Here is a 23,906-nt window from a genome sequence, read left to right as displayed (position 1 = left end):
GATATTTCTTCACGATAGGAGGAACAAAGTAAAACCTGTTGTGTCAGATACAAAAATTACTATAAAATCGCTCTTTTTGTAATGAAACATGCAGTTAGTAAGTGTTCTTTAAACACTGACTATATTCATGATATGCTCAGAAAAGAGTATTGTAACAATTTATCACGACAATGATCAAATATGAGAAACCGTAAATGGGGGCTGTTACCGCAGGAACTCCTAACAGTTACCAGACTCAGGCCTACATTTAACATGAATAATCTAAAAGATAGTTATAGTTCAGTTTTGTTATTCAGTGTAAATTTTATTCCAATCTGTAGCAAATGATTTTACCTTCATAGCACCTAATGAGCGTAATCCAAAACCTAAAACCAAATACCATTACACTTCAAAATAGAAAAGAAACAAAAGAGAGAAGATTACAGCATAGAGGTCCAACAGGAAAAGATTAACACAAAAAGCATCTGAAAATGAGTTTTCACACTTTATGTGGGTGGGGTGTAAGGGGGGATCTAAAAAGATGTGACCAGTGACAAAGTTTGTATGCTTTCATCAAACACGAAAAATCTTAATCGAAAACAGACGTCAAAGCAGACAGTTCCTGCTTTTTTCTGTTTGCTATAACCAGTAATATGGCTACATCAATAGCAATTTCATTTAAGCCATTATTGTGGTTTTCCATGCCCTTTGATTTGGGTGCTATGTTTCATATCATTTCATATCATCAACCTGAACTGACCTTGTAGCTCAATACATGGCTGAAAAGTGGCCAGAAAAACAGCTTCTCGTCTATGCAGACATTTGTCGACTGAATCTGTGAATGAACATGAAGTGACATCCCCAAGAAGGATTCGTCAAAACATGACCCAATTTACACCTGGTCACTTCATGTGAGTAGAATCTGGATTGAATCCTGATAAGATTTTAGGCAAATGCGATTACACTTAGTAGTCAAATGCATCTCCAGTTAGTCTGAAATCTGATTGCTGTGTGAGACGGAATATGCAAATCCGCTCGATACTCGTCAACCAATTACCAACTGTTTATCTGTTCAGCTTCTTTATTTGCACTTTGTTTTTTACAGTAGTGTTTGTCCATATTGCTATCAAGCATTTCATTTAATCCATCCCCCGACCATGTGCATCCTACAGGATTATTTTCCTCATAAACATGATCACTTGCCCACTGACGTGTTACATAGGGAGGAGTTTTAATAAATTATCGCTCAGTCTTTTCAGCAGCTCTAGTTTGAGAAGTAAAAAAATCCCATTCATTTTCTTCACAGACACTTAAAAAAATATTACTAAAAAAAATTTTTTAAGTACCAAACCAAGCAGTTATGAGATCAATCCTGGCATTATATACAGCAATGTGCAGCAAAAAAAGGTTTTGAAAAACAAACAAAAGGGAAAAAGATACAAGGCTGTGTACGTATCACTTTCCTGCCACTTTAAACAGTTTTCAGCCAGCTTGTGAAACCACCTATTATCTGTCTACTATTTTTCTTCATATATTTAAGTGTTTTAAATTGTTTACATTATGGTTTTATATACACATATTGTTTGCTTTTTGTCTTTCTGGTTTTGTGGTTCATTTTTTATCTTGTTTGCAAGCAAGTTCCTTAGCATTTATGGCGCAGTGAACTGTTTGTCAATATTAAAGAACGATTTTAAGTATTACTACATCAATCATCATGTGGAGGGGGAGGAGACAGACAGACAGACAGCCCAAGCATTTACACATAAATTAGCATTCCAAAAAACAAAGCCATCTGTGTGTGAGACCATTCCAAAAATCACACACACACACACACACACACACACACACACACACGCACACACACACACGTGCACAGTTTATTCTTCAGCCATGTATGTGTGTGTGTGTTTGAATGGTGTGCAGCCCAGAGCCTTTAGCTAGAGGCATTGCTTTTGGCCAAATTTGTTCCAATACACAACTGCACACACATCCAAGCTGATGCAGAAATGATCTTAGGTCAACTCAAGCCCCTACCTACTACAACATTAAACAAAACTGTCCAAATTTATTTTCTGGTCTTGACAGAGTCCAACTACCATGTAAAAATATTTCCTTTCTTTTAACTTCACCAGCGCACGCTGACTCACACTCAAGCAGCTCCAGGATTAAACTGGGCCGGAGTAAACCAGAGCAGTGCTTTAGGGCCTTTGGATCATATCAGCACCAAACAGAGCTAAACTCAAATGCTGTAATTTGACAGAAATGTAAACAGTTTCATATAAAATCATATTGTTATATATTACTAGTAGAGGTACGGGAAAAAATCGATTCTTAGATGCATCGTGATGCCGACGTGAACGATTCTGAATCAATTCACAAATGTCAAAAATCGATTTTCTAAATATTTAATTTCTAACGTAATGTTGTTGGACGCAAAAGGCGGAACTTGGAAGTGGGTAAGTGCAGCACCCAGACATTCTGTGACGGCACACAACAAAAACACTACTGGATGAGTGAGAAATCCGACCGGCAGCCTCTGCATTAAAGCCAGGTCAGGAGTCACAGCACAAATGTTAAGAAGAGCCATTTTGTCCTTTCAACAAACATCAGACCACCTTGGGAACCACAACATTTAATGTCCAGTATGTCTCAGTATTTGTTAATGTCCTAGTACAGGCTAAACAACATAAACGAAACCACAGATTTACTTAGATCTATAGCCGCTTTGCTCCCATCTCCGCCAGAAAACTTTTCATCAGAAGTAACGTTAGATCAGTTTCTTGTAAAATGTCTCTCAACATTCAGCTGTCTTACGAGGCTGAAGTCGCTTCTCATTCTTCAGCTTCTTGTTCGAATTTTCCCGTTCCACCTTAAATTCTGACTGAGGAGCCGAATGTAAATGTGGCGCCATTTAAGGTGGAATGAGAAAATTCAAAGAGAATCAACTTCATCTTAGCAACTTTTTACTGTTTGACAGTCTCTCGTTGCAGATTTAACGTACCAGGAAACCAACTGCGCTGCTTATAAATGCGAATAACGCATCGTTGCTAGGTGACCTGCAGTCTGCACGGCAGTTCTCAGTCGTTGCGAAACAGGGCTTTTGCGCTATGCTGCACGCGTCCCGTCTCAAAGATATTTTGATGACACAGCGACCCCCCCACCCCTATTCTCTACAACGAGACCAAAAACAAAGTTATAAAGTCACTAAAAACGGGTAGGACGGCTGTAACGCGCTGTGCGCACATCCATTGCCACTGGATCTTATTTCACCGTAACTGCGCATTTTATCGCAGACGAGTGGCAGCAGCGTCTCATGTGCTCAAAAGGCAGTGAATGAGAGCCTTCTAGTTCACTTGCCACATCACTTCCATTTGATTTATTAATAAAAGATATTGGAAGTAAATTCATTATGGATCATTACAAATACTTTGCTTTAAAACTACCAAGTCCTCAGACAGTAAGAAAATAGAAATGATGTATAGAAAAAATAAAAAGATGCATCGAGATGCATCGATAATCGTTTTATAATCGCATCGCAGTCCTCTGACTCGTAATCAAATCGAAAGGTGTCTAGAGATTCAAACCCCTAATTACTAGTATGTTTTTGTTTTTTTTTCTTTTTTCTAAAATATGTGACAACAGGTTCCAATTTTTCTGTTACAATTTATTAAAAATGTGATGTTATAATATTTTTACCATATTGCCCAACCCTAAATTAAAGCATTCATTTGCAGAGGTCTCTAGTGGAGATTTTATAGCCAGATAAGCTATAGCTGTCAGAACTGAGGAAGCTTTACCGAACATTTGTTCATACAGTAGGTCTGTTTCTTGTAAATGGGTTTTTACCTTATTTTTAAGCCTCACATAACTTATGTTTAGCCTACCATTTTGCTAACAGACTGTTGCTAAATATACTCAAAGGAACACATTTGCACATAACTAGCTAGCTAACAGTGTTTGCAATTTAAGTTAAATTGGTTAGTTATGATAAGCAGGAAGGCTGGGTATACAGTAGTTTCAAAAGCATGTTTCCAAATTTTAATTGAACAGCACTGAACCTGCATTCATTTAGAGTGAGCATTAGTTGCATCAAAGTAGAGTGGGCACTGGATGGATTTACTCAAAGTGGGCACTGGTCACATTCATTAAAAGAGGGCACTGGGTTGATTCATTTATTCGTTGCATTCATTTAGAGCGGGGCATTGGTTGCATCGGTTTAGAGCGAGGCATTGGTTACATCGGTTTAGGGCAGGGCATGGGTTGCATCGGTTTAGGGCGGGGCATGGGTTGCATCGGTTTAGGGCGGGGCATGGGTTGCATCGGTTTAGGGCGGGGCATGGGTTGCATTCATATAGAGCGGGGCATTGGTTGCATTCATTTAGAGCGGGCACTGGCTGTAAAGAAACTTTCAATTTTATGTTCTACATACAGTTTTATTTTGCAAAAAGAAAATCTTTCCTTTTAAATTTCAGTTTGTACTGGAAGAAGATAAAGACTAGCTAAAGCTTGAACTTGAAGAGTACTTGATTTTTTGGGTTTTGGCACTGACCCAATGTCACTCTCATTTGGACCCTGCCTTATTTAGAATGTCAACTGGTCATGGTATTGGACTCGTCTTGGACTCGACTACAGCCCTACTTGTCATACTGCTAGTTTCTATGTAATTTTGCATTCATAGTTGTTGCACGTTACCTTAGGCATATGTTATTATTTTTATAAAATGCTACAAATCAGCCCTGAATTAAGAAATTCAATAAAGGGGAAGTTGGCTTTTTATTCAAATTTCCTGTTTCACTTTAAATGGCGCAGCAGTTGCATTCATGTAAAAATTCAGACATATAGTACTGTATTTGTCAGACCTGTAGGGCTTGTGTTAGAAAGCAATAAAGACATATGTTTGTCCATACACACTCAGTTTTGTTTCTACTATTTTGCAGAATAAAAATATTTCAGATTTACTTCGGTTGTTAACAATGTTTCTTATTAAAAAGGGACATCCCAGAATAATGAGCCACCGTTAACCTACAAAAACAGGGTTATTAACACAAAGTGGTTAAATTTGAAAATATATGTATGCAGTCAGAAATTTTAATTATACCACAGTAATTTCTGGGCATCCTATTCTTGGTAACTAAGGTACACAGATTATGCCTCGAGGCCCCAGTATTCCTGCTCATCAGAAAAACACTGAATCCCAGGGGAGAACAAGACCAGAGCCATTACACTCACCATATGCCACTAGCAAGCTTTCATGATTACTATAAAGCACACAGGGCTACTGTACCCAAATTTATCCCCAAAATAATAAATAGATAAAAAAAATTACCGGGAGCTGCTAAATCATAATCCCCATCCGCATTATTGTTTCCTGAATCTCTTGATTTAACAAAGTGGCACACGGGTAGCAGTGTGTAGTCTGACACGAGTACTAAAGAGCTCAATCAAAATCAACAACACAGGCAGATCAGCAATCACAACACCATTATGATATTCATTTCATATTTTCAAATTACAAACTTTTTCAGCTGGCTAGAACAGCATTTTACAGGCTTCAAATACGAATTAATATTTCCGAATAAATATTCAAATACAAATTCTCAATATTACCCTTAAATACGGTAAATCATGAAATGGAAACATTGTTTTTAAGCACAGTTTTTTAGTCAAAATACTATAATTTTCAGTTTGTAACAAATAGGTTAACACATTTATAGATTCCTTTTAACACTACATGTCCAAAAATGCCATGAGACAGATGTACTGTAATGTAATGTCAGACAAGGAGGCAGATGAGTCTGACCAGATTTTTGCTTACCTAGATAGCTGTGATGATATAAAGGTAAATTCAAAACATGAACCTTTTAAAACCTTTCTTTAGCAATGTGCTTTCATAGTCAGATTAGCTGGTAATGGATAGCCAAGTTCATAATTCCATCACAAGAAAAATAACTGACTCACAAACATCACTCTTATTCAGACTGACAACTCAGCAAGTTCTGAAATTACTGGCTAAGTGACATTTGAAGCAATTGTAAAATACTTGACACACGCACAGTAATGTGTGCACATATGAACCGAATTCCGTATTAATGCACTGAGATATTACAAAATGTTCTTTGTATGGACTGCGGAACATAGTATTAATAAGTGGGGCCAAGCATAAGCGTGTATTTAAAGAAGCAGCCTGAAACCGTATTAAAACATGCCCTATGCAGGAATCTGGCTTTGTTTAAATTCCGCGGCAGACAATTAGAATGATGCTGATTACATGACCAAAACTAAAAAGTTACAAAGTGATTGGAATGTACAAGTTCTAAAGTTATATTTACCATTCATTACTAACCCAAAGTAAAACATAAATGCCATGACTCCAAACAAGCTTTATCTCAATGTCCATCAGTGTATCTGGAAAGCCATCAACATCCACCATGTCCTTCTCTATAATTCTGCACAACCACATGAGAGTTCCTCATAAAACAAAAAGATAAAGTAGTTGTCCGCATATCACTTGCAGATGTTTGCTTTCAACATCATGGATCACCGTAGTTTTACCATCATCTTCTTCAAACACTACTATTGTTTAGCTGCACCTAGAGCTGGGCGATATGGCCAAAAATGTTGTCATGATAAACAAAATTCATATCGTTCGATATCGATACGTACAGCGATAAATGTCAAATCATTATTTCTTTCAAGACTGAAGGCTGATTTTTGCTCCTGGGTGATTAATTACTGTTTTAAATTATCCTTTATGGTCGGAACATGACAAACACTCACCAAACAGTGGAACATTTCACAAATCTGTCATGGGAGAGTGGGAGAAAGTGTCTGGTGAGCTGTTTTTACCAGCTGGAAAAGCATGGCTATTTTGTAATAGTCATAATTTCCGAAAGAAAACAGATTATTTGTAGCTGGTGACGAGCGCTCGGCTACCCCGTTACAAATGATATCACAGTATTCAGACACCAGCTAGCGACGACTGGATTTCTCTATACTATCGTAGTAGTTTAAGTGGTGAACCGCAAAATATCTAACACCAGACAGACAGAGTCCTCTTTTTAGGTACGTTTAAACTTAAAGCGGTGCTTTTGTGTCGTGTTTGATCTACAGTATCATCAATTCGCCGTGCTGTGTGAGTGACGGAGCGCTGCTTCAAGTTAGCCAGCTGCTAAAAACAGCTAGCCTGGAAAGAAAGCGCTCTCCCGCTCTTCAATGCCTCACAGCTTCCTCAGTTTACTTTCGTTTAAATCAGGGCTGTAATTTACAGGAACCCACTTCTTTCTTTCACGTTCGTTGCTCGGGAATGCACTACTACTTAAATATGACTGTCTGAGCGCTGTAACAGCGCTTTAGTTGTGAGGATTGTGATTGTGATTTAACGCTGCTAAAGCTTGTTAGGATGTTAGGGAAGAGGTGAGTTCGCTGTAGGAGAGTATAGTTACACCACTGACCTCATCACTCACACTCAGTCACAGGAGAACAGATCGCCGGTCGCTCCACTCAAACAGGGAATGTATAACACCACGTTTCAGCCGTTGCTAAAGTATATTTGGCGACCCTTTTTTTACTCGTGGCCTCCTCCCTCTCTAATCATGCAGAAAAACTCAGAAGTGCGCCCTCTCCTGGTGACAGCAGAGTAGTGTCGCTTTCCTTGCAGTAGAAAACGTCACCAAGGCTTTCGCTGAACGTGGAAGTGTGAGAATGGTGTATTATATCGAACATGTCGTATCGCTCTATTGAGGAAAAGTTATATTGCGATAATTATCGTTATCGTTTAATCGCCCAGCACTAGCTGCACCCTATATTTTTTTTGTTGACCTACATTGGAGAAACACTAACCACGTAGTCAACATGTATGAGAATTGATTCTGCTGTACTTAAATAATAACAAAAACCAACAGCTTATTGTGCCCTCATGCATACAGTTCAAAAACACTGCTCAACTTGAAAGATAAACCCATCTATAAAATAGGAACTGATTACAAAGACATAAAGATGAAGTTAAATAAATGACCCCCATTTTAAACCAACAGTAGTGGACGAACAGTTGTTTACTTGTCTGTCAATCATTTACATTATATTACAAACCTGACACACTGACTATTATATCCACATGTAAATGTGTTATACTTTGCGATTAGGCTCCGGCCAGGCAAATTTACTAATGAGATTTTGTTACAGACAGACAGATAAATTCTCAAAGACGAATAAAATGATCCTATTTGTACCTTTCCATACTACCAGTAGAGCAACAGGACAATACATATAATAGCACACCCCCCCAACAGACTGTGTGTGCTGAAGAAACTTCCAGATTGTCTTATCAGAAAGATTTAAACTTTTCTGTGGAAATTTTTGCAAGAATTTCCACAGAAAAGATGTTGGCCTCTGTCCTTAAAATATAAGCAACTGTGTGACAACTCTTACCTTGGAATTCTGATGATCGATATATAACACCCCAGAATGGACCCACTTCCTTGTGCAACATTTGAAAGCGTATCAAATATACACACTCAATTTATTAGTGTATAATAAATTGAAATTGCACCTAAATTCATTGTCAATTTGATCAGCTCCACTTACCATATAGGTGCACTTTGTAGTTCTACAATTATAGAATGTAGTCCTCCTGCTTCTATGCATAATTTGCTGGCCTTTCTTTACCATGTTCATCAGTGGTAAGGAACCCCACCAGAACACAGCTGACCAAATATCTGGGTGGTGTACCAAGGTGGCACCATGGTGGCACCATGGTAGTATGCGCTGCACTGGTACAAACAGATAAGACACAGCAGTGTTGCTGGACCTTTTAAACACTGTGTCCACCTACTGTCCACTCTAGACACACCTTCCTTGTTGGACCACCTTGTAGATGTAAAGTCAGAGACAGCAGCTCATCTGCTGCCACACGAAATATGCAACTGCCATGTCAGTGTCACTGCAGTACTGACAATTGACCATGCAAAGTTACTGACATGCCTCTCAGTCAATTACAATAGTCTCTTAGCGTTCCTTCCTTCGTCAAGGTAGGGAAAAACTCCCACAGAACTGCTGAAAACAAACCCACAGCGAGAACATCAGCGGCAGTAAATTAGCCTGAATGATTAGACTAAGAAATGGTGGAACGTTGTGCCAAAACTGAAAGTTCATAATTATTAACAGACAGACTTACGCTGGCTATAGATTTTTGACGGATACTTGTCTGTTGGCTTCTATTATAAGTGTGTTTGAAATTAATTGTTTTTCTGTCCTTTTACTGAGTACAGGGACACATCACGGTCCATGGCAATCAATTTTATGCTACAATGCAGCAGATCAAGTTTAGGTTGAAGAACACTAGAGAATTCCTATAAATCTACCTGCCGACACCCAGCTGCAAGTCTAAACACCTAACACTGCCCCTATACTACCTACTGCATTACAAATCAAACCTGCTTTGCCTTTCTTCTACCAACAGAAGTTCTTTAAAAATCAAGCCACAAAGCTCAACAAAGAATCCAAAACCCCCACACACTGCTGTCACTGTGGGCAGTAACCTTAAATACACTCTAAGCACCCTCCACTGAGTGTCAGTGAACACACTGAGATCCCAGCATGCAATTCACCTATCGGATGCTTCCCTTTAAGGTTTGCCAACTGTAAGCCACAGAAACAGGGAGCGTAAGGATGAGTGAGTGCGAGTGTGTGTGTGTGTGTGTGTGTGTGTGTGTGTGTGTGAGAGTGTGTGAGAGAGAGAGAGAGAGAGAGAGGGAGGAGTTTATTGTGATTAACTGCAGAAGCACATGGACTCTCACCAGTGCTCGGGTTTGGCAGTAATACAATTCATTAACATTAACATGTTTAATTTATTTACTTAATTTATTATTAAAGCTATGTAACTGATCCCAACCTAAAGTGAGGAGGGTAATTTACCTACTGAACTGTAACAAAACGTTCCAGGTATGAGGAACTTTGTTATCCTCAACTACTCACTCACTGTTCTACTTAGGCATGTGACACAAAACAATGATATCTTTGTACTGGTAAACACCACTGAGTTGATCTTTACAGCCTACAGTATTATTGTAAGTCTAACCCTGAGCATAGTCAGTCATTTGGTAATACTGTGCATTTAATATATGCGTTTAGTTTTGCTTCATCAAGATTAGAGTACAGTAAGCTTGTAATATGCTCAAAACTATGCAAACTATGGTGACACAAAATCTATAATTCATTAACTAATCTTTTACCCCTTCAATTTACAGGCCTCTTTAACTTCTTCCATTGACAAACAGTTCAAGCCTGTTAAATTATTACAGTCAGCTTACTGGGAACTACTTAACCATCAATATGAAATCATAATGAATGTTTATCAACTCTCTGACTAACAACAGCAATCATGTTCTGTTCCCCTATGACACAGGCTAAATGGTGGGTTTCATTTACTTCACATAATCTGGGCAGGGTGAGCAAAAATCAATCAAACCATCCAAGGAGGCCTTAACCACAGCAATAGAAATATATTCATTCAGAACCTTGAATCAATTTTGGAACTGATATTAACCTTTCACTTGACCAAGTACAGTTATGCCCATCTGCAGTGCTGGTACTGCATTAAATTCCTTCATGCAAAATGTATACTTTACTCTGAGACAATAAGCATATACCCAAGAGCCTGCACCTTCCTCAGGGACTTTTGTTTTAAAACCTTTGTGTAAAAAAGCCCCTGCCATATGACAAGCATGTGTGCTGAACATAAATAAGTGCAAATGAATATAAAGAAATGTTGATTTAATGACGTCAGTGTGAGTTTAGCTGCATTTTTCAAATCCACTATATACAAAATGGTTATTTAAAGTACACTGGATTTAAAAATGCTATCCTAAAATGTTAAGGCTGTAGGTTTGCTTTTAAACTGAGCAGTTACTGACATATTACCAACATCTTTTGACAACGAGCTATTGATGATGCATTTTAAACAACTGTCAAATTCGAGCCCTTACTGACACTGAGTAACAATTCCCCTATTAGAAATCCCCAGTCAGCATGATCAGAGTGCTTCCAAAGCCTGCACCATTTGTCTTCATCCAGTAGCCCTGTTTTATTCAGGTACGTAGACTGTGCGGGTGATAAGCTTAACAAGGGGCTACGCATTTCAAGCAATGACTCACTGTAATATGCAATAAACACCGCATATGTTAACGCAGCTGCATTCATTCAAACGCCCACCCACAGCCAAGCAGCAAGTTAACTTTGTTCTACATACCTGAAGCTCGCACCACGCCACCTCCACCCACGTCTCGGTGTCCAGGCCCTTGTAGACGGTCTTGAAGGAGCCCCTCCCGAGCTCGATGTCGAACTTGAGAAAGCGGCCACCGGGTGAGGTGGCCACGGCCTTCATCTCGGCCTCCTCCTCGTTCTCTTCGCTCGCGCTTTTCGTCGCGCTCGCTCTCCCATCAGGCGAGTCGCCGTTTACTTCGGCTGTGGTGGCGGCGGCGGCGGCGGCAGCGGCGGCTCCTCTCCCTCTCTCCTCGTCCGCGCTCGTGCTCTCCGTAGCACTGTCCTTCTGCCCGCCTTGTCCCTGACTCTCGGTGCTCGAGCCTTCCCTTAGGCTCGAGCGCATGGCCCTGCGGCTCCGGTCCACAACCAAGTTCCGCAGGCTTACGCTCGCGCTCACGTTCACGCACTCGGCCTCGGTCGGCTCGGACGTCTGCTCGTCGCTGTCGGCGAACCACAGGCTCCTGCGGATGAAGCGCTGGTGCCGTGCTCCTCCTCCCAGCCGGTAGCTCGAAGCGCTCGGGTCGCTGCCTCCGCGCACCACCGCGCCTTCGCTAGCCGAGCCCGAGCCGCCATCGCCGTCCGCCACCTCGGGAGCGCACGCGTTAAGAATCAGATCGCGCCGCGAACCGGGCACGGAGGGACACTTGGATGCCGCGGGAGCGGCAGTGGTTCCGAGCCCGTCGCCGATCTCCATGCCGGTCTCTCCGCGCCGCTTTAAAAACGCTCGTTCCGCTTCTTCCAGTGCAGTGGGGGAGGCGGCGGCGCCGTGGCCGAGCTCGCCGCGGTGGAGCTGCAGCAGACGCAGGTCGTCAACATGGGGCAACGCGGGCTCGGTTTCACACTCCCACGTCCCTCTTCGAGCTGTAAAGGAAAAGCATTTATCCTAAATGACCTACATTTTAACAATAGAACAGTAAACCAATTACAGGACAGCTTCAGGCTGCAGGGTATGAATTATGGCAGGTGAACTCCAGCCAAACTAGAAAAATATTGCACAAATAAGGCAGAGCAGACAAGTATGCAGCTGGTTTTATCGTCCACAGCTTGGACTGCGGAACATGAATTATAGCCTACAGCCTAAATATCAACTACGAAATTGCAAAATAATGTAATTTCGGCTGAAACCAGTTGTTACGCAGCTGTTTTCCTAGCATACAGCTAGGGAACACATTAACGGCAGGATACCTCGAAAGCCTGCCGCACTTACAGGCGAGCTGAGGTTTCTCTTTAGGCAGGTGCACAGAGTTTACACACACTCGATAAAATAACACGACAGCTCGCTTCGTTAACTTACTGGTGACGTCCAGTTTACAACCGGCGGGAATCCACACGCTCAAGCAGTCATCTTAATGAGGTTCAGCTGAGCAGCAGAAAGGCTGTCTGCTCTACTCCGTCCACTTCTTTGACTCGAGCTGCTCGCACTTTTGCAGTAATGTAAATAGCTAGCTTGCTACGGGTAGCTAGCTCACGTTAGCTACAGCCAAAGTGAACGACCCTCTGAAAGCTTAGCCGCGGCTGTGAGCAGAAGTGTCGCATTAGCTCTTTTCCTCGCCAAAGCAGTTCATTTCCAGGTCCTGTTTAAACTGAGGAGGAAAGGTGAAGGAGTCGTCTCGTTTTTGTGAACGTCTTCAAAAAATAATAATAAACGACGGCTTGCTCTGCCTGTGGACGCTTTTCGCGTGATATATTTGAATTAAGATATCCTCTGCGTCGAAGCCGCGGTTAAACGTGCATTTTCGGCACTTTTTCCCTTCAAAAGCTGCACTCGACAATTAACAAAACACCACCATGCTTCTTTTGTGTCTCGGTTTTCCTTCCAAATTTAACGCTACTGCGTTCGTCAAAAAAGCCGACTTCTCCTCTAACCCCCGTTTAGTAGGCGACATCGCCTCCACGCCCATGGCAACGACGGGCGACAGCAGCCAATGGGAGTGCACGCTTCGCTCGAGCCTCACCACTGTTTGACAACAGAGGTGAGGCGGGAGATGAGCGATGGAACCTGTGGATGTAGCGCAGTGGTGATGGGAATTGATTCAGTTGATTGAACCGACTCTTCAGAACTGTCCGATTCAATGAATCGAACGTCCGATTTAATGATCTATCGACTCGTAAGTCAAGTCACCTTTATTTCCGTCCTCCTTCATGTACAATGACGTTTCAGGTCAGTGAATGAGTTTCGATGTTTTCTACGTCTACTTAATAATGGAGCCAAACTGGCAACATACGAAGCATAAACACATCTACGGTTTACCCTAAGAATTCAAAGAAGTTGTTCTTGGTGTGCTACAATGCGGTGTTTTACGAGCATCAATTAGACGTCTTTAGTCGATGACAAGAAACATTAAGTAGATTCTACAAAAATCCAGATCCAAATTCAGGTGGGGCTTGACCGACTTACTGAAAAGAACCGGTTCAAAACAAGGACTCGTTTTCGTCCCAGCCCACTCGCAAAAGGAAATGGTACATTCCACAGATTCCTCCACGCCCCCATCACCGCGTGTCTTAATGGTGAGATCCAAGAGGGAATGATCACGAAGAAAACGCACTATAGACCCAAAGGACTGCGACTTTTCTGAATTTATTTCTGTCCTTTTAACTGCAGTGTTTCTGATCATAGAATCAAAGTTTAAACAGACTATATCTTGTACAGGTGCAGATCATTCCTGCTGAAAAAGGATCACAAGAAACCATTAGGATTAAAACTGAATAGTTTTGCTTTTTATTGGGAATTAAAAAAAGGTGGAGAACACCTTCAGATCCCACTAGGAAACAAACAAATGCATTTAGAATCAGGAATTAGGATCCTTTACACTGTGATGTCAACCCATTTCAAAGCCTAAATACATTATAAAACTATCAGGAACCAACAGAAACACTTAATGGTTTCTGTGGGTCTATGGGTTTTTTCAGTAGGGCTCTTTTAACCAAACAAAAAGATGGACAAATTGCAGACATTTATGTTTTCCTTTTTTTGCTCCTATTTAGCCCAGCAGCCGTAACTATTGTGTTTTTTACATGCTTGTGTAACTTTTGTGTTTACCTTTGTTTACTTTTATATACACTGATCAGCCATAACATTAAAACCACCTCCTTGTTTCTACGCTCATTGTCCATTTTATCAGCTCCACTTACCATATAGGAGCACTCTGTAGTTCTACAATTACAGACTGTAGTACATCTGTTTCTCTGCATACTTTGTAAGCCCCCTTTTACCCTGTTCTTTAATGGTCAGGACCCCCGCAGGACCACCACAGAGCAGGTATTTTTTGAGTGGTGGATCATTCTCAGCACTGCAGTAACACTGACGTGGTGGTGGTGTGTTAGTGTGTGTTGTGCTGGTACAAGTAGATCAGACACAGCAGTGCTGTATTCTCATGCTGCGAAAGCCATCTCATGACGACAGTAGACGGACAAAGTAGATGGACAAAAGTCACATTTTTTTAAGTGAAACTTGATCAAGGGCATTGGCATCTCTCTCTCTCTCTCTCTCTCTCTCTCTCTCTCTCTCTCTCTCTCTCTCATGCCAAGCCAATAGGGAACCCAATAGCTTCTCTCATGCCAAGCCAATAGGGCAAATCCAAAGCACTTTCACTCAGTTTCACAATTTGTCCAGTATTATCACAATTTATTTGGAAGCTAAACCTAATAGTATGATGCAAGGTCCTTGCAAGACCTTCATAGCTGGTCACCAGCAAATCCAGCATATGATGTGTTTTGGACGCTGGTATGCTGGTCAATAAACATGGTCATACAGGATGTCCAGCTAAACCAGCACCAGACAAGCATAAACCAGTTTAGATTAGCTTGGAATTCCTGTTTATGCCTGTTTTTGGACTTGGAAATTACAAATTCCTACAATTTTACATCTTCTGGCCAACAACCTGTTGCAGATCTGCAGATCTCAGACTTTAAGTACTACTATTATGTACATAATGGACTCATTGCATCCAATTGCACAAATCAGGTTAACAATCCAGGGCAATTAGTCTGTCAAAATGCAAACTCATAGTGGCTCTGATTATTAAACAGGACTATTATGCAGATCAGTCTAAAATCCTTCCGTCTGGGATTTGTAACAGCTTTCCAGCAGGGGTTGGTCAAAGAGTTTTTAATCCATGAACTTGTTGGCCGACATCCACTGTAAAAGTCTAAAGAGTCTGTAAGACACTAATGCTATTAAAGAACACAGAAAAAAATACTTTTACAATTTTCAACTGCTTAATGAAGTTTCAGGTATTTTCTTTGTCTTTATAGACCTTCTGACTACCTAGCATAAACAGTGATATGACATCACCATAACAAAATCAGGCTATATGTGTATGTTAGGAACCACCTCGAGTGAGCTCCAAAAGTGATCCGTACACCATTTCTTATTACTGCTTTAAGGTGCACCCTTTGCTGATACAAGTGATTACTTGCACACACACCTTGCATAATCTCCACAGAAAAGCACTGTCAGTAGAATGGGACTCTCTGGTGCAGCCCCACATGAGCCTAAAATCACCATACCTAAAGCTAATAGCCTCAGCTAGAGGCCAGCATTGGGTTGTGGAGCAGTGGAAGTTTTCTCTGGAGTGATGGAACTCTATCCAATATCTTTGGGATGGGTGGGAGTGGCACTTGTGATCTAGAACTATTCATCCAACATTAGACCTCACTACTGATCCTGTGGTTCAATTCAGGCAAATTCTCACAGCAATGTTCCAACATCTAGTGAAAAGCCTTTCCAGAAGAGGCTATCGCTACCACAAAGGCAGGGACAAACTCCCTATTAATACCCTTGATTTCAAAAGAAATCTTGGATGAGGATTAAATTTTGCATGTGTAGTTAGACTTTAACATCTCTTACAAAGGTATATAGCAAGCACCACAAAATGCATACACCGATCAGGCATAACATTATGACCACCTCCTTGTTTCTACGCTCATTGTCCATTTTATTAGCTCCACTTACTATATAGTGGAAACAGTGTTTAAAAACTCCAGCAGCACTGCATCAGTACCACATCAGTGTTACTGCAGTGCTGAGAATGATCCACCACCCAAATAGAACCTGCTTTGTGAGGGTCCATGGGGGTCCTGACCACTGAAGAACAGGGTAAAAGGGGGCGAACAAAGTATGCAGAGAAACAGATGGACTACAGTCTGTAATTGTAGAAGTACTAAAGTGCACCTACATAGTAAGTGAGCTGATAAAATGGACAGTGAGCGTAGGAACAAGGAGGTGGTCATAATGTTATGCCTGATCTGTGTATACTATATGTATGTTTCAGAAAACTTAGCGGTTAGAATACCCGATGCATGCATCTGCTCATAAGAGCTCCCCTTTCCTGAGCCGTCTGCAACCCAATAGCTTCCTCTGCCAGTCGAAAACACTACTGCTGCAGTGAGTGCAGCTTTTCAAGACAGGGAATACTGTAGGTGCAACATTTTCTAATTGATGGCAATGGACAGCACTGAACTACGCATGCAAACAGACAGTGGCAATGCCTCAGAGGTACGTCATTTTTGGAGCCCTTTCAATTAGCTAGCTAGCCATGCTATTATGCTAACCTGTGAGCGAGAAGAGTCAACTCTCTGAGTTTTGCAGCAGAATCATGCAGCCATTTAGTGTTGGAAGCATTGATATGGAGCTCTCTGTTTGGAAGTTGCTTTGACAATCCTTTTAGTACCTTGTAGGCTAACTTTTTGCTAACAGATTCATAAAGGTTGCAGTTTTATACATGTGAAATTCCATCCATAACTCTCCAGCCCACTCTGATTTCAGTACCATGCTGCATGCTGGTCTAAGCTGGTCTGTGTTGTTTAATGCTGGGCTGGTTCTGGTTTAGCTGGCCATCCAGCATGGTTATGCAGGTTGACCAGCATACCAGCATCCATACACAACATATGCTGGTTTTGTTGGTGACCACCTATGCTGGTCTGGTTTTTCTAGCAGGGTTTATTGTTTCCTAGATTTTATAGTAATTTATAGTAATACTGATATCAAAATATGATATATGAATTACATATTTTAGACTCTTTCAAGTAGCCACCCTTTGCATTGAGGCAGCTTTGCACACTCTTAACATTCTTGATTCCTTCGAACAGCTACGACAGGCAATAAATTCACTCATGCATTAAAAATATACATAAACAGTGTGTTGATATGATAAATAACAATTTATAGTAAATTGACTATGAAGTATTTATAACAAAATCAGTGATATGAGGTTATAAGGTTATAACGTTTGTGGCCTTTATCCTTTGCATATGCTTCACACACTCAGACTATCTTCATGGAATTCCACTGTGAAATGTTATAAAATCCTGGTGTCATTGTGGAAGTCATAACAATGAAGTTTACTAGGCATTTATAATGCTAATGTTCCAGGAGAAGAGGGAGGACTAGGGTCATGTAATGGTTTCAGTAAGTCACAGGCAGCAGTAACTATGACTGAAGGATACATCACTCAAGCTTTGAACAAGTAGCCCCTGGGTTTAAAGCACTGTCCATAGCCTTGATCCACAATATTCTTCATCCTTGATAAAAACCAGTACTTTATTACCAGTTACACGATTCCATAGGCTGCTTTTAAGTTAGATCATCAGATATGTCCAATCAGGCATCTGCAGCACCCACTGCTGGTGGTGTGCTAAAACTTTCCTCTCTCCTGCTGTGCAATTCGAACTTATAAAATGTGTACATATCTGTTTTGTATTGTTTTTTTTTGTTTGTTTGTTTGTTTTTTGTTTGTTTTTTTGCACTGGGGCTCATAAGATCCTAGATATGCCACTATACTCAAGACACTGGTTTCTTTTGTATGATGTGAGTTGCTCTTGCTTTATTTTTTGTGATACTAAGGAACACCAATGAATAATATTTTTTAAAATATAGCTTTATTTAGTACATTGAAGTAAAGAGAAGAACTTTAACAATGTAGGTCACGGTTGAAATTTTATATATCGTCATTGCCGCAACAAAACTTAATTTCTCCAGAAAGATAATTTTACAGGAGAGGAACAATAAACATTCTTAACTTTCAAGGATATATAATGGAACAAGATTTTATTTAAGTAATTTTGTAATGGTCTGCTCATCATGAAACTTTAAAACAATGTAAAGGGCAAATGAAAAACGAACAAAAATTGAGATACATTGTGTTCTGACAGCGATGATATGACAAAAGAATAAACCGTGTGTGAGAGGAAGAGACCTGCATCTGACCTTAAATGTACTAACAGTTGTTAGAAATTTTAGCTGCTTAGTTGAGCTGTAGTTGTTGTAGTGGTAGCATTGTAGTTGTATAATCTTCCCTTATTTTTATAGGGTTGGTAAAACTGTAAATCCATGAATAAGTGCTAGAGAGTGGCCGGTATCAGATGACGGACACATGAAGAGGAAGGTAAACATGAGATCTAGACCTAGCTTCTAAATAATAAATACACCTTTTGTCAACACTCCAAGCCTTAATGATGAATACAAACTCAACACCGAAGCCAACTTTCTCTTCTTAAATGAGAAACAATCAACTTTCCTTGGCTACAAGGTAACTATAGGTTAAATCTTGTCCATACACATGTCAGAGTATGTGTCATCCAGCTGACGGCTCATTAAGCCATTTCACTTATAATGAGTAGCACAGTACTTCTGAAGTGATGAAATTTTACCAGAATCACTATGGGTGATTTCTTCCCATGAATGCCATTGCGCTTCAGTACGAGGATGACAGGTTACAAATTAACACTTGTCTGTGACTGACCGGCCTGAGCACCTTCACCTTGTCAAAAATGGCATTTAACCACAAGGAAAGACAAAGATAGAATGTTGATATTTTCATTCTGAAAACTGTGAAGTATTAAGGGGCCCATATTCAATTCTATCATATATTCTGTTTTTCTTGCATTTCATTTCCACACTATAGCCCATGTATAATGTTTGTTTGGTTTTACACACCTAAAATTGTTACACGAATATTTATTATTATGATTTTTTTATATTTACAAACTCTCTTTGTCCCTTTGAATTAAACAGTGTTTCATTTTGACGGTATCTATGTAGATATATGCAGTAACAGCAGACCTTATTACTTTACAATGAAAGTGTTTTCTTACAGTTTAGTTTCCACATATAGACAGTATGGACTGGGGAGCGAACAGCATGCTTTGGAACCTTTACAATGTTTATGTAGTACATCAAACTCCTTTATTGAAAAAAGCAAGGAAAATTCAGTTTTCCTGATATGGGCATTGTGTATATCAAGTGAAAGGCAGATTCCATTCATAAAATCTCTATCACAATGGCTTGTTAGAATGTTGGTAGCTGAACTAGTTAACATTGATGGGAGTATTCAAACACATTTTTCTTTGTTATTTAACATACTTCCAGTGCATATATCCACTTCATTTTGTCTGTATGCTCGGGCTTTTTGTGTTCTCCCATTTCTTGGACAATGAGATTAAATTCTCCTGTAATATCTCCCAGTACATACTGCTCCATTCATGTTTCCTTCAATGACATGTAATGTCCCCAGTACTGTTTGCAGCCCCATCTCATGATGCTCCCACCTTCGTACTTCACTGTGTGTATGGTGTGCTGAATTATTGCTAAAGAGTTCTATTTTTCATTTGTCTGAAGAGAGTACATTGTTCTAAAACAGTCCTGATTCATCTAAAAGCATGTGTGCAAGTTTTAGACGTGCTCTGTGCTTTCCCAAAGGGAATTTTGCAAGGAGTATGGAAAAAATGATTGTGGTGCAGTTCATTGCTTGTTTTTCTGTGTAACTGTTACTCCTGCTGCTTTCAGGTCATCCTGAAACTCTTTTTGAGTGACTGCTCGCTAGTTTGAAAGAAAACTTGCAAGGCACACCTTTGCATGAACTTTCTGTTTCCATGTTATTAAACCAATTCTATTGACATGGATATTTTGGGTCTTTGCTAGGGCTTTGTAGCTTTTTTCATTCAAGTCTTACTTAATAATTTTGTCCCTGAGCCTTAACTTTCACCATAATTGTTACTTTCTTCCCAATCAATGTCTTTTATAACATCAGTACAGTTAGAACAGTTTTATTTTTATTTTTGCAGTACTACTTTGTAGAACTTTTTTAAAAAATTGTATAACTTTGTTAGTTTTTATTTGTATTATATACAAAAAACATGATATGACCTTTTTTGTCAGAATGCCACAACAATGCCACCACCATACGAGTGTTTTTCACCATTCAGTGGCAAACATTTTTTTTCTCTCTTGTTGTTCTTTATTTATTTGTATACATATTAGTAGAAATCTGCCACCAAAACTCCACTAAATTATGAAAATCTCAAATTAATCAATGCAGTCATTTTCCATGAACCATTTAAATGAGCTTCATACAATAAGATTCTTTTTTTTGCCCTGTAAAGGTGAGTTGCCATCGCTAAGAGAGACATGGAATGCATTCTGAATCATCAACTTCATATGTTTAGGCCATCTGAGCTGGTAGTACAGTTAATGTACTTTATCTAAGTTTTCCCTTGACTTATAGTTCAGCGAGAAATCTAATTTACCCAATTTTCCACTTACTCCAGGTGTACATCATCAGCCAAGACATCTGGAGTCCAAATTTATTTTTTTTAGTTTAGAACTGGAGTTACGAGGCTAACATCACTAACAAACACTAGAACTCAAAAGTAACCCAAATAGCCTGAATCGTTTCTCTAAAAATACATCCTCAAAACGTCTTTCAAACCACAACCATGGCTTCATTAAGATTGCAGACCTGCCAGTGTGGTTTAAAGAACAGTATGCTGCTACTTTGCTACTGGCAGCCATTTCAGAAAACACCAGGACAGATATTCACAAGGCAGGACTGATTTTGGATCAGATTCCTCCATATTTATGATGGTCACTGTCACAAATAATGATTCTAGATCAGCACTCCTACTCCTTAATGAATACCTCAATGTGGTTTGAGGGAGTTGAATGATGTTTTGGCGATGTATTCATATAGAAATTATTTGTAAATGGGCGTAGGTGGGTCACTTTCACTTAAAAACAGAGCTTTACTGCTGCTCTATGACACCTTCTGAGCGTGATTACAGTGCGCATAGAAAAAACAGGCTGCGATAGAGGATCCTCTTAGAGCGTACTCCAACTATGCCCGGTTGCCTTGTACCGTGCCCGAGCATGATTGTACCCCTCTCCATTCCTCATTGCGCTTAACGTTCTGGACAAAGCGCGCTTACATCATCATGATGTGACTATTTGTATTGAAGAAAAGTGCTCTCTCACAACACAATGTGTATAACGATTGTCCTTACTTTGTGACTTATTTTTAGTCAATTTGGACATGCTGACCTGCGACCCTCTCACACCCCTTATTAGATTTATCGATTATGCAAAGCAGCGATTTAATCGTGCTGCATGTAAAGAAGAATTTTACGGAGACAGCTGATGTTGAGGGAGGCATCTATAGTTTTACTCGCCGACTACACTTCACATCCTTCAATAAAGTGAGAACCAGACCCGTTATTAACCCAAATACTCCCAAATTAATTGAAAAGTGGGACAATCGCATCATTGACAGCATGTTCAAGTTCTGTGCTCAGGCATAGTTAGCAATCACACTGATTGCGTACCGGGCCCAATTCCAACTGAACCAAGTCCACCTCTTCAAGTGGACCCAGGCCTGGTTCAGTGTACAATTCCCGGGCATGGTACAGAGTGCTAGTCAAACAAACCGGACTGTAGGGGTCAAATGTGTTCAGGCACAGTACGAATTGTCTAGTGTGAGTAAACCCTTAGGGGACTTTTACAGTAGAGTTCTTCTGGACCCAGGACTGCTTGCTCTGTAAGTTTGGTACATCAGGTCAAATGTAAAAACTGTTTTCAAGCCCAGGAGTGCTCCAGAGGACCAATCTCTGATCATCCTGAAATTGGTGGTCTGGGGTTCGCTTCGAGCGAACTCTGATGCAGTCTGCTGTGCGTGTGGAAGCTATCCGCTTCCAGCACTACATGTTGGGATTGGTTTGTTTTGTAACGCGACTGCTCCAACTTATTGTGCCCCTTCCCTTTTCAAGTTTCAGTATGGTACGTGTAAAATGCCACATATCCAAAAAATGCTATTCTTTGCAACTTGAGTGTTTGTATTCGAGGACATGCGACATACGGAATTGTACAATCGATCCACAGTTCAGGTGCAACTCTTGTGTTTGAAAGCAAACCAGTGATAATGAGACCTCCCCCAAACAAGCCCAGAATCTCTCTTGAGTGTGAAATGATGGATACCTCTCTCCGGTGACCCCTTTTCATTACAGCAAGTTACGGTGATACCTGCTAAGCTTGATTTATCCTGAAGATAATAAAACACATTTTCTGGTCGGAAACTTAGTTAAAAGCTAACTTTGCTCTCAGTGTGGTTTGGAGCTTTTTGGTATGGCTTGGTAGTTTTTGTTAAATGTAACAAATCACTTTATGTTTTAAATCACTTCTTTTTTCCATTCAGTTCATGTACAGCTGCTGCACGGCTATATCTGTTTAACAAGCACAACAACGAAAACAGATCTACCTCATGTTGCTACAGGATGTTCTAAGGCCAGACAACATATTAGGACAGGAAAGGGACAGAGGAAATGACAGAGTGAAGTAGAAAGAGAAGTGATTAGCAAAGCTCTCTTGAGAGATTACACTGTGTGGGCTAAATGAACACATGAAACACAAAATACATTTTCCAGTACTTTCTATTGTCTGAAGTCACAATATAAATAGCATTATTTGCTCTTTTTAACAAGTCAAACTGGTATTTTAAATTCTTAAATAAAAAATCTGTTGCCTATTAAAATAACATGACGCAAATAAAGTGCTACATTGAAAGTAAGAGGGAAAAAGGCTATTTAATGCTATGAGTCATGCACTATTATGCCATGACATTTTGGTACAGTTGTAGCAGCAGCACTCAAATACAGCACAAGTGCACTTGCCTGGCCCACATACTTTACATCATAAAATTGCAATACAGATGAGCCAAAATCAAAATTATAAATTGGCCAATTGCTCATCACGTGTTTGCAGATTCCAATCTTGGCCAATTACATGCATTCTAAGTTACAACAATACATATTGTATATTACATTTCAGCCTCTTTTAGATTGGTTAACAAAAAGTTAAGCTTATTTTACTGAGTCTCTCAGGATGGTTTTGTATTCATGCAGTGGAAATTAGGAAAAAATAAAAATGAACACACTTAGTTTGTTTAAAATGCCTTTTGAATAGAGCTGTTAATAACCCACATGAGCTTAAGAATGAGATCCTAGTCAGATAGTAGTGTAAGAATCAGTACACTCTGTCTCTTATACACACACACCCACACATATAGCCTCAGAATCACTTCACTGCTTAGATGTCATCAACCCTATACTTATGGCCAGTCAATATCCAGTGAAAAATGAAGAATCACACAAGTATCTTTCCACACACACAAACGCACACACACACACCCACACGCACACACGCACACACACACACACACACACACACACACACACACACACACATATATAAATGGAGCTCTGGGACTGCAGATAAAAGGAAATCAATAGCAATTAAATTATGCATTACTGTAAATGTCCATTTATAGTACTGAAGAGTGAGACAGGAAGTAAGGGTGTATTCATTTCTCAAGCATAGGCGACAAAACTATTCATCCTATCAT

General features: G+C 40.1%; 1 protein-coding gene across 1 annotated transcript in view; it reads right to left on the bottom strand.

The window, feature by feature from the left end:
• LOC118814074 (serine/threonine-protein kinase WNK2-like) overlaps positions 1-11,932 on the bottom strand; it is a 78,456-nt gene extending 66,524 nt beyond the window's left edge. The window contains exon 1 of the mRNA XM_036579736.1: positions 11,225-11,932. Within this exon, the coding sequence (XP_036435629.1) occupies positions 11,225-11,932 (708 nt within the window). The remainder of the gene's footprint in view (positions 1-11,224) is intronic.
• Between the last annotated feature and the right edge of the window lie 11,974 nt (positions 11,933-23,906).

This window comes from Colossoma macropomum, unplaced genomic scaffold (assembly GCF_904425465.1).
Source record: "Colossoma macropomum unplaced genomic scaffold, Colossoma_macropomum, whole genome shotgun sequence".
In the NCBI taxonomy this organism is placed as follows: domain Eukaryota; kingdom Metazoa; phylum Chordata; class Actinopteri; order Characiformes; family Serrasalmidae; genus Colossoma; species Colossoma macropomum.
Note: the sequence above shows the minus strand (reverse complement) of the source record. Positions and strands in the feature narration are given on the sequence as shown.